Source organism: Lonchura striata, chromosome 3, assembly GCF_050655825.1.
Source record: "Lonchura striata isolate lonStrDom1 chromosome 3, ASM5065582v1, whole genome shotgun sequence".
NCBI lineage: Eukaryota > Metazoa > Chordata > Aves > Passeriformes > Estrildidae > Lonchura > Lonchura striata.
This window is the reverse complement of record NC_140705.1, coordinates 93,725,989-93,738,612: the sequence shown is the minus strand read 5'-3', so window position 1 is coordinate 93,738,612 and position 12,624 is coordinate 93,725,989. Positions and strand designations below refer to the sequence as shown.

The window sequence follows — 12,624 nt, the reverse complement described above, 5'->3', positions numbered from 1 at the left end:
AGCTTTTTGCTGTTAATATGATTGTCTCCTCTGCCACAGCTAAGCAGATTCAGGCAGGGGCCTTACCACTGGCTTTGAAAAATTATATGTGCAAGACTCAATAAGTTAGTTGATTCAAGTTTTCTAATTCTCTTTATTAGTTCAAGATTTCTTAACAACTATAACTGGATGAGGAAGGGGTAAAAATGGAAGCTTTTTAGATAACTTGAGCATTTCCCTGCAAAATTCCTGTGCTAAAACATAGGCTTGAGATGAGAAATCCATATATCACAAGACTTATTTCCTCAGTCACTAAGTGATAGAACCCATTTTTGGAAGTCAAATGTACCTTCATTACTTCCTTCTCACAGTGCTCCCTCAAGCCAAACTATATCCATGTGAAATTTTCCAAAAAGCCACAAAATAAAATGGATTTCAGACACTTATGTGAACGACCCAAAAGCACAGCATCCTTTTAGCTGGTATCTCCTAATATATATCCTCTTTGTGATGCTCAATAGCTTTTTCCTCATTCTTGAAACTCTAAAATTTCCTAGGTTCAACATCCAGCTTGTTTTATAAGCCTAATTCAGCAGAGAATAATTGTGATGCACATAACTGAAGGTGCACACGTTTACCCAGAAACCTTTCCCAATATTTCCCTTCAATTGTCTGAAATATGAATTCCTTAATTTATATAGATTAAGCATTTCACATCTCAAGTGATGTTTCTGCCTTTCTGTACATAACATGTACTTTTCCAGGATGTTGTTGCTTAGCTGTAGGCCAGATGAATTCATTTTGGGAGTCTGCATTGCTGAAAAAAGCAATGCACTCTTTCTACTAAAGATTGTCTTTCTACTGTCCCTGTAACATCCTGCCTCCCCCTCATCCTGTTTTACTCTACAAGAGGTGTCAGAAAACTGCAGCAAGTCAAAATTAGCAGTTTTGTTAATGAGTCACTTTAGTCAAATTCATCACATAGACGCTTGAACCTTTTGTGCTGACAGCAAAGCCATGAACAATGTAAGAGCAGGACCAGCGGACAGGAAGAGAGAACACAGTTTTTTAAAGCAAATTACAGGGATTTTTAGAGACAGATGAAATTCTGCAACACAAAAACCAAAGAATGATATGCAAACTTTTGAAGAATGATTAGCAATGTCCCTGCTGGTTCACTTTACTCTCCTACCATTCAAGAAACAGCCACTAATTTTCTCCAGAGCAGGTGGGCAAGCAGACTGCTTGAAGAGGTGAATGGCTTTGCAATCACTGCCCCAGTGAGCCAATTAATTTGTTGGGCTCACAGGGTATAACGTGTGCAGCACCACTTCTTTCCACCCTATATTTAACAGAGAAAGAGAAATTAGAGGCATCTCTCGTAATTGGCTTCTGTGGCTGTACAGAATAAATTATATGCTATCCTTTAAAGATTTCACCCCTCCTGATTCTATTTATACAGGCAGGCTCTTCTGCTTCCAAACTTGAACTTTCTCCCTGAGCTGAGCTCTTTTCAACCTTTGTTCCAAACATAATGCCTGGAACAAGACAGGATGGTCTCAGTGCAGCTTCAGGACTGAGTGTTGAAGACTGCAGGGAGAGTTTCTGAGTAAAGCAGCAGTTTTTCCCTTTTTTGGAATGCTGTCTAGTAGCAACTAGGAGATTGTAATCAGAATTTGACTGAATAGGACCAGGTTTTCAGCTTTGTTGTATAGCAGCAGATCCTGTTTTCCAGGAAATTATACGAAAAGGGGTCTTTAAATTGTTATTGCTGAATGAGAAAGAATCCAATGACTTCCTGTTCTAAATCTGCAAAGTATAGGCAAAGTTTTAAAAGAATTATTTATAATAATTTCAAACTTTGGGCTGCAAACAGAGGGAGGTTCCTGACTGAACTTGCAGAGAAAGTACCCTGCTGATTTGCTGCACGTCCTCTATGGTAAAACTCTTTTACGTATTTTTGCCAGGCTGTCAGCCACACTTAATGAGGGAAAGATCAAAACTCATGCAATTCATAAGCACTCTAAGAAAACAGGTCAAGTCCAAAATCTTATATTTTGGGTGGAGCTACAAAATTGAATAATTTTAATGATTTTCTACTGCCAACAACAGCAAAAAAGAGAGCTAATAATATAGTCTGATAATTTTTTTCACCGTAGTAGGAAGTTAATACATGGATGTATTAATGATTTGCTTATCTCAGAAGATTTAGAAATATCCATAACAACACAGCTGAAGATTCTTGATTTTGAAATAAAATGCAGTTTTGCAAGCAGTAGTTTTCAAAAGGATATATAGTCTTCATGTGAGATTTCTCAGCTGCTTAAAATTCATATGCACATTGAAAATATAATGTAATTGAACACCATTGCTTGTTCTTTAATAGATATGATTCTCTTCTTATTTACCAATAATCTGACAAATCTCCTTGTCATACCCTGGATTTGTGGGATACTTTGACAAGAAAGAAATGTTTCAGTAACAGATGTTTCCAAACAGAATAACTTAATCATCTGTTATGTGCACATCTATGGAATAGGAGAATTTTAAAAGGCTGAGCATACAAAACAAGGGAAAAATATTAAGGGCTATAGAGAAGAACAGAGAATTGAAATGGCATGAGAAAATAAAATGAGAGAACAATAATTTATACGGAAAATGGGTGAATAACTAGATAGACACAAGAATGAGGGGTGCATGTAAATACGACCATGAAGGGGCATTTTGCTGGGAGAACAAACAGAAAACCTTCCAAGACCAGGAAACTCTTCCTAATTTAAAAGGGTGGACACCCAGGTTGCAAACCTGGTTCATGCATTCCCTGGGGAATTGTGTACACATTTACTACTGTGGGAATGCTCCCTGACATCCTGCAATTCCTAATCATTTCTCCTGACAGTCCTGCATTTGAGTATGACTGAATTCAGTGGCATTGCTCTGTGAGTTATTGCCTACAGAAGCAAAGATGTCTACTGGAAAACTAACCTAAATCTCCCCTGCACTGTGTGCCACAAGCTGAGGAATCTTCCAGAGCACCATTCAGAAATGTGTCCTGTATTTTTTTTCATACTGAACAAAAGTATCCGACTGGGAAATGAGAGGCAGCTATTTACCAATTAACATTATTAGTGGTATAATGTATTAGTTAATAAAAAAATCCTCTACAGTCCTACTTGGCTAATTAATATATAATATAGAAAATTTATTTCCAGAAATAGTAGTAATAAAATAATAATAAAGCCCTCACAGCCCAAAAGAAGAAATAATGTGCAAGACTGGAGACATCTGTGAAAAAAACACATTGAATATTAAAACCAGCAGCCTTTATAGCTACCTGGATTTTTCCAGATACTAATATTTTGGAATCATTAAAACTGAAATAAAAAGGAATTTAATTTAACTCAAGATCATAGCCTTTAAGGTTACAGCAGTAAAAAAAACCCCAAACATATATATAGTACATCTGTTTCTGTTCAGAAGTCATTCAGAAACTGTTACTGAACTGCAATGGAAATTTTATTGCAATGAAGTTCTATCTCTATGAAATATTAGGGAAAAATACCATTCAGTTCAATAGAATGCACAGCTATTTATAATCTATTTTTGATAGTGTGAAATTAAAGGGTAATAATTACTTCTTTCTTTGTAAGGAAGTAATATTTTGGGGCTTTATTTTTTTTTTTTAATATAACTTATTCTTAGGCAATTTTTAAGGACTAGTTCATCAATTATCTGTATAATGTAGAAGATCTCTACAGCTATTAATTTAAGTTTTACAGAGCAATTAATGCCAAAAAATGCTGTTACATTCATATTATTTAAAATAACAGAGTTCACTGCACTCTTATTTTTAAATGAGGCCCTCATCCTATGAACACTAATATGGAAACCACAGCAGCTATTTCTGTTCATCAAATAAGTTTTTTCCTTTCTCCTGGTGTCAGCCCCAGCATTGACCTACATGTACCTGCAATTTAAAAGGACCATTTAATTCACTGCCTGACAGACAATTTAACTTGGCAAACATGCAGCTCTGAAGAACACAATGAAATTGTTTAAGGATGTACAAACCCAAAATTTCAGCAATGGCATTTTCTGACTGACATGAGGCAGAATTTCTAGTGATGTATGGTTTTATGAGCACACCAATCTTCTGACCTAGCACAAAATATTTAGCGTGCCACATATTGTTAATGAAACACAAGTTCAGTAGTGATCTGATATCTGATGAACATTTTAATTTTTTTTTTTAAATTCTGTTCTTCAAATAAGGAAGATCCCAAAATGCCACCTCTTCTTCAAGACAGGAGATCAGCTAAAGGTGAAGGGATGACCATGTGCAGAAAAGGCTGTTGCCTTAATCTTAGCTCTGTCAGCCAACACTTATTCAGTTGATCTGCAATGAGCAGAAGACAGGCTTCAGGAGAAAATTAGAGGAGGAAGAGGTGCAGTATTTTATTCCCTGGCTTTATAGTTCACAGCAGAAGATGCTTACATTCACATTTTCCTTTTTCTTCTCTCAAGCTTCTTGATGTTCAGCTTAAATTTTTGGATTTTTTTGTTAATTGTCTCTCCAAATTCAAACCAGATATCTTCATCCTCACCTTAACTCTGTTACTAGGCTAATTATAACACATAACTCTCAGTCCCAACACTGAGGTTATATTAACAGGACTAATTCCTAAGTAACAGGAGTAGGAAGTGGAAAAAAACTTTTTCAAACATGAAAACCAGATTTACTATCAACCTAAAATCTGGATTTATACATATCCAGCTCTCAGCAGAAAGAAGAGTAGCACTCAACTCTCACAGTGTTTAGCAACCTAATATTCCAGTTCTGGATGTTGTTGCTTTGAAACAAATTGTGTCCCACTAAACCCCATTCTATTTCCTAATAAGCATTTTTAAGGACTGCTTACAGCAATAATTCTCAATTATCTAAAAATCAGGACATAGAAATTGCTCATGAAACATCTGGTTGCTGAAAATCCCCAGTGCAGACAAGAAAGCATTGTAGTACTTACCACACTGAAAGCTCACAAAACCCTGGTGAGTACACACAAGCACCACAGGGAGATGGAACTAATCACCCAAGCTCATTTCTAACAAAAAAACCATTATAAACAAACTGTAAAGAAAAATAATTTATGAGTATTTTATACCAGGGATATTTTATAGAGAGGTTATGTTGCTTCTCTATGAGAACAAGAATTTATAAGCGCTGATCCAATGCAGTAGATACATTGCTCCTCTTTGCAATCCTCTAATTGGAGGATTATTTGTGTTTGCAGATTCTCTTTTGATCCCAACCTTGCTTAAAAATGAAATCTAGAAACCATTTAAATTTATCTTTGACACATCATTTAATCCAAAAGAGATTAAAAAATGAAAACACCTGTTATATTGTGTCTTTATTTCTGGGGGGTTTACTTATGTTAGCAACTCTGTTTTCAGAGGGATTTTCTGATTTTATTAAGGAAGTTAAGAAAAAAAGCAATATTGCTTTTCCTAGGAAAAAACTGAATTTACCAAAGGCAGGCAGTTTCATTACAGTTCTGCCCAAAAAGCTGCTTATCTTACACTTGTTTTTTTCTAATTAAGATTTCATTAGTAGAAAACAATAGTGTCCTGTGGCAGACCAAGAAAATGCTTCTGAGATTTATCATGATTTTATATATTTTAGCAAGTGAGAATTTTTTTACTTTTTTATTATTTTCTTTTTAATACAAGGACAATATCCTTATGACTTGGTGATTACAAGCATTTCTTGTATTGTATTGAAGTCTCTCTGAATTTAAGAACAGGTTAAATTAAACACTTGCCTCAGGAAATTTTTCTGCTTTTTAATACAAATGTACTTTTTTCTTGTAAAACTTATTAACTGAAAAATATATTGGCATTAAGAATAACTCCAGATCCTTGTTTTGCTTTATGGGTTATAAAACTATTAAGGAATGTTATGTTAATATATTTTAACTCTTACCAACTACAAATTAAACCCTTGCAGTTCGTTGTTTAGCTTTTTTTTTCCCCTATTTTCATAAAGCCAGTCCTCTGGCCTGCAAAACCTGTTAGGAAGGGAAATATAAAAACAACCCAAAACTCAAATCTACCATACTTACTATCAATAAATTTGTTGACACAATTCAGGAATTCCATAGACTCAAAATAAAATCACAGTCCTTTTTCTCCTTTCAGAATACAGCCTCTTAATCCAAATAATATCAGAGAAGTTAAAATTTAGTCCATTCATCTGGCAAATGTTTCCCTCTGTTTCATAAACATGCATATCACAGAGAAAAATTGTTCAATTCAAGGATTTTTAACATAATTAGAGTGTAAAAAATCATCATAGAAATACAGTCATTCTCAGACTTAATAATGTCCTTATTGCAGTGTTTCACATTTCCATAAATCAAAGATTTAGCAAAACCAAATTGTGCTATAACCAGCCAGTAAATACAGGTAATTGTCTAGGGGGATTGTAAAATAGAAATTTTTGTAGTAAAAACTATTATGTTACAACAATCTATCGACAAGTTGAAAGCAAAATGTCATGAAAATTAGAAAGAGGACATGGGGGAAAAAATGTGTAACTGCTTATCAGAAATGCTGGTTTCAAAAATTCTGTGACTACTGTAAATATAAAATAACCTATCTAGAATAGCAGAATACTACAGGCACCATTTCTTCTAGACTTGTTTACAACCTGTAGAATGCTTCCTTTTTGATATTCTAGTTAATGTTATGTCCTATGGGAAGGAAAAAAACAAGTGCTAAAGTATATGATGACTTTTTACACAATCATAATTAATCATCACATTTCATTAATAAATTATCAAATGCTTGCAAGCTGTCCACAATCTTTGTCATTCTAGTTTGCATATTTTACAATGGTGGAATAACATTTTAAAAAGTTTGAATAGGCACTTACTGGAATTACAGTTAATCCTGATACAGTCTAGATGGGGAAGAATAGATGAAAAATGAAAATTTATCCTTCAAGGTAATAGCTGCAGACATCCAATAAAATCACAGTCCACCCTTCCGGGGACAGACACATGCAAATATGGCCACTCCATATCATCAGTCTTTACATACTGTTATAACCCAGATATACTGCGATAAATCATTACCAATAGAAACGACAAATAGGGTAAAAATGGCCAATTTCAAACAAAGCTACATGGTGACAAATCTAAGTGAAAAGTCAGGATTAAAAGTCAAAGATGCTTAATTGAGGCAGGCTGCAACTTTCTCCCCATCTGTGAAAGAACAGGTAATTTCTCTCAGTGCAATTAGAAAGTGCTCCGTCACAATGGGTCATAGAGCAGGCCAGGCCACAATCAGACACCTTGGACAACTTGCGGATAGTATAACCTCAAAGGCTCCTCTTCAGAAGCTAAGGATTGACACACAGAGCTTATCACCCAGACCCAGAAATAAGGGGTTGTGGGTTTATATATCCTTAATGTCTAGATTTTAGAAATTAACTATGACTACTTTAAAGTTACAATAATACAGAGAAAAAAATCATGTATTTATAAACACTCATTAGAGAACAAAGAGAATCCTTTCTATTTCGAGATTTTCTTGCCTGTCTTTAAAAAAGAAAAAAGAGAGTAAGAATAAAAAAAAGCGGTGTCAGAGGAATAAACAATATTGTTAGGTCATGGATTTATTTACTTTTTATTGACTGTCATTAACTACAGAAGTAGGCAGTGGGTGGTGTTTTGTATGTAAAGTGAATAACCTAATCTGTGCATGATCCTCTTCTGGGCGACCTACATTTATTTATTATTAAAAACAAACAAAAAAAATAGCCAAAAAGAAAATCAAGCCCCAGACCCTACACCACAATACTTTGTTTGTACAGCTACTCCTGGTTTACACCTTTGAGGAACATGTATACCATCAAACCTAGATTTTGTTTCCATATAGCTGAGTTTGTCATGTGTCGTCAACCGCATCAGAAAAGTGGTTGCAAACAGCCGAGGAGCAGCACCTGCACACCCCCTTTACAGAAAGCACTCGGAGCCTCCCGCCGCAGCCTCCGTGCAGGAGGGGACAGGCAGGGAAGGGTCACCGCGACACCCTTGCTCCTCCTCACCGCTAAACACCAGGGCAGCGTTTCTGTCAGTGACCCTTCAATGAAGTGGAGGGTCAGGTGATTGTTTTCTTACCCCTCACTTCCCACTGGTGCTTTCTACATCTGTGACTAAAGCAAAAAAACACTCCACTCCCTTTAAAAATAGCATCCCCCTGAATGGGAATAGCTGCACAGGATGTGCATTTTCCTCCTGCTCCGTTTCAGGTCCTGACTTGGACTTATGCCACTTGCATAGCAGAAGCACTTTTATTTCTTTACTTACTTTTTTTAAAACCAGAGAGGATCATAACCTGACATTTTGTCCATCATATTTTAAAAAAGGAAACCAATGGTTTTTTTCTTTCTGTAAAAGGGCTTGTGCCTCCTGTGTTCACAAGGCTGTTTGCTGAGGGCCGCAGTCTTTGGGCATTGAAGGGTTGTGTTATCGTTCGATACTACAAAAAATACCACTACAGAATTGTTTAAAAAAGAGGAGATGGACTTAATACAGATTTGACACCTAAAAAAAGGAGACCAAGAAATCAATCAGTGGGAATATCTAACGGCAACATTTTCAGTGCTAAAACCATAAAGTCTTTGATATATTTGCATGTCATCGATTAATTGGTGGAGGTAAAACTGAGCTGACCTACATATTTGTTGCTTCGGTTTGCATATTGAAATTGTGGAATTACTATTCTGAAGAAATTGTGGAGGGAGACCAATCTTCCACAATCAAAAAAAAAAAACAATTTAACCAAAATATACCACTGATGAACTTGTCTTCTTTTTTTAGAATACACAACAGTACATAAATATTGTGATGGGTAACGTTAAGACTAAATAAAGAATACAAAAAATGCAAAGAAAAAAAAGTTGTAATAATGGCCGTGTATTTGTGTACATATGCAAATGCCACATTGATGTGTGCTTATATATCATTTCGGTTTACTTTTAATGTTAAAACAGGCTGTTTCATAAATGTTTGCAAGCAAAAATAAAAATGTAAAGAAAATGTTAATTTCTTGGAGGAAGAGGTTGTTACCTAGGTTGACCGTTAGCTTAACTCGTCCTGCATCCAGCTCTAACCGAAGGGTATCTGCAGATTCCCTGGAAGTTGTAGCCATTAAAATGCCATAGGCTCGCTGGGACCTGAACCTTAAAGAAACATCTTCGGCTTCTGTGTGCATCACAACAGGAAGCTGTATTTTCATAAACATACTTCCATCATAGCTTAAAATTGTTGCCTCTGGAAACACAAAGGAGAAAATTGGTTGTTAAAGAATTATGCTCTGGCTACTGAAACTCCTTAAAGGTAAGATGGTAAATGTATATTCAGTCAGCATGACACAGAAAAACTATGTCTTATTTTTCATTATTATTACTGGAAGACACAAGGGAAGTCAGGTTTGGAGTTTTTGCTAGGGTTTGTTTTGTTTTTAAGTGGCATATCTGGGTGCTTTTTAAAGAAACTAAATTGTTCTTTAATGACTCAGCCAGTCATATGTGCATCTTCAATGAGATCTGTAAAATCACCTGTAAGGCAATGCTTGAAAGACCAGGTCTGTACTGCTCAAAATAGGTCATATCAGTAAAAAGTATTCAGATAACCTCAACAGCTTAACAAAAGCCCATGCCTGACTGTCATTCCCTTAGATAACCACCTTAGAATGCTCCATGTATAAATCTATTGACATTGCTACAACTATGGGTTGCAATTGTCATACAATGAGCAAAAATCCTCCTAAAATGCATGAATGTCCCCAACACAGTTTGGATGGGGCACAGGTTGTTCCACGACTACAAAAACCATGGTATAAACTCAAAAATACTTATATTAACATGACAGCCTCAGCAAGAGGATTGAGACTGGAATTGGCATATTGAGGGTAACATCTTAAAACCCCCAAGACAAGCAAAGAACTGTCACTTTCAGACATTCCAGGAAACCCTCCTGGCCACAGGCTCTGGCACAGAGCAGTCACAATCTGTTAGAGTCCAGAGCAACCAGTCACAAGATTTCTTTTTCCAGCTTCCAGGCTGGTAATGAGAAAGGTAGCAAAGAGCCTGCATTTCTGCTCACGGGGAGGCACTACAGTTCCTAGAAAGCAAAGGAAACATTTCTGAAATGCAAGTCCATTTTGGCAGGACAATCAAACATTGTGGGCAGAGAACACCTATGGGAAACTTCTCTATGTTTCAGTTTGCCTTGGTGTAACAGAGACACTTATCTAAAAGTTCATTGTGGTGTCAACATGCAATAATATTTTCAATGACTAATACTACTGACACCATGTTAAGTAAATATTACAACTATGTTTGCCAAAATTGTTCCCAGTGCATATCTTGTATGCTGCTAAAGGCAGATAAGCTCTTCAAGATTTCCAGCCTACATGATCCACAGAAGGGCAAAATGTTCTACTAATCCTGTGAGAGGCAAAAGTGATAGATGATATTTTCATTAAACAATCAGAAAATGGCTTGGGTTAGGAGGAACATTAAAGATCACTCAGTTCCACCCATGTCCCCTGCCATGGGCAGGGACACTTCCCACTGTACCAGGTTGCTCCAAGTCCCATCCAACACAGCTTTGAACACTTCCAGGGGTGGGGCATCCACAGCTTCTCTGGGCAACCTTCTCCTGTGTAAAGAACGTTAAAATCCCCCAATACAAATTTGGAGAAAACAGTCTGATGTTGGGGGAAAAAAAGTGGTTACTGAGACTGCTGTGAAAGTCCTTAGATGTAACAGGTTATAAGAATGCATTTACAGATTTGATGACTTCTGACTATGCAGGTAATCATGCTTTCAGCATATTTTAAATCTAAAATTGTTTACTGAAGTAGATTAAATACTTGGAACAATTTGAAAAGCAATTTCAAGTCAAAGAGTTTTCAATGGAAGGTGATTTTCCTTTTGGTAGTTTGGGGTTTTATTTGTTATTTTGGGGGTTGGGCTTTTGTGGGTTTCCTTGTTTGTTTATTAGTCTTTTGGGGGAAGTCATGAACAGGAGCTTTCACTTCCTTCCTATATCTAGCTCTCTAGTCCACGCATAACAATCTCCCAAGATTTTTATCAAGGTAAATGTAACTGAGGTTACGTTTACCTTGAATTCCAGGAAAAAATCCTAAATTACATACTAACATAACAGAAAATAAAATGTATTTTGTCTATAAAAATCCAACACATTAATAGCACTCAGGGTTTTCACATACAGAGCAAACCAAACTTTCATCAATGCTAGAATTCTGTTACTAACAAATTATCTTAGGATGATGTAAAAAAGAGAGCTGTCAGAATCAGCACTGCTACTTTTTGCCAACTTTAATTATTCCAGTTGGATGTTTTTTGAAAATTGCAGAAAAAGAGAGAAGGAACTTAATTTGAGACTTAATTTAATTGGAGATAGCCTGTGAGTAGCACTATGGTGAGCAGGCCAATTGTAATTAGACACTTGATCCTCCTAAGGCATACTGTGCCAATATTTTGGGAACAGATGTTCCAAGAACAGACCAAAGATACTGAAGAAAAGATCAAATGACCTAAAAGCTCTAGGCAATGAGGAAGCCCTCTCATGTCAACTAGCTCCTTTCAATATGTCAATATGCCCTTTCCAAGACAAAGCTTTCTAAATATGAAAACATATTGTGGGAGAGAAAAAGGGAAAAAAAAAAAAACAAACTAAACCAAAAACCCCAAAAAACTCTTCTACAAACTACTAAAAAAAGAAAAAAAACAAAGAAACCCCAAGCAAAACCAAAGCCAGAAACAAAACAAACCAAAACTGCAAAGGCAAATGGAGAACAACCAACAAATAAAAAACAAACACAAAACCAACCCCCAAAAAACCCAAATAACAAACATAGCAGAACCAAACACAAAACTGGCAGGAATGGATTGCTAATTTACAAGGCCTGGTCAGTAAGAAGATGACCTGAATGACAAGAGGCACCAGTTACAAAAACCTTGAAGGAACAATTCAGCTAAAAAGATGCATTAATTTTTGCCACTTTTTTTTTTTTTTTTGCACTTTGGGCCAACTAATTCCAAGGAGATATCTCATCTTTACATGAAATCTACACTGCTAAATATTCTCTCATAAGTGTTGGCAGAATGTCTTTTTTCTCTCGTTCAGCTTTCTCTTAATTATTAGATGAAAAGATAATAGACTAAGAGTTTAGCTCAGGATGTGCTATTCATTTAAAGAAAGAAGGAAAAGAGTAAGAGCTTTACTGCCACTTCACTGTTAGAATCAGTGCCAAAAAGAAAAAAACAGCAGAAAATCCTTATAAAATATTCACTGACTTTTTTTGGTGGCATCAGATAAGTGCATGCAGTAAAATTATTAAGGAATATATGGCATTATATAGTACAGGGATTTATATAAAAATGTTTTATTAATTCATTCTTTGACAGTTTTATAAACCTGACAGTTCAAATTTTTCCTGCTTCTGTGGTAAAAACCAGCCAACCAAAACACACAAATGAACCAAACTCCAAAACAACCCCCACTGAAGGGTTCAGTCCCCCTCTCATTTTTTTATTAAAATCTTCAT

General features: G+C 35.9%; 1 protein-coding gene across 20 annotated transcripts in view; it reads right to left on the bottom strand.

Annotated features, from left to right (window-relative positions):
• NRXN1 (neurexin 1) overlaps positions 1-12,624 on the bottom strand; it is a 676,327-nt gene that overhangs the window by 375,319 nt on the left and 288,384 nt on the right. For 18 of the 20 annotated variants that reach the window (XM_077781934.2, XM_085577079.1, XM_085577093.1 and 15 more), the window contains 2 exons: positions 9,114-9,317; positions 6,914-6,940 (listed from right to left, as the gene is read on the bottom strand). In XM_077781934.2, coding sequence (XP_077638060.1) covers positions 6,914-6,940; positions 9,114-9,317 — 231 coding nt within the window. The remainder of the gene's footprint in view (positions 1-6,913; positions 6,941-9,113; positions 9,318-12,624) is intronic. The other 2 variants (XM_085577084.1, XM_085577094.1) reach the window with 1 other exon arrangement.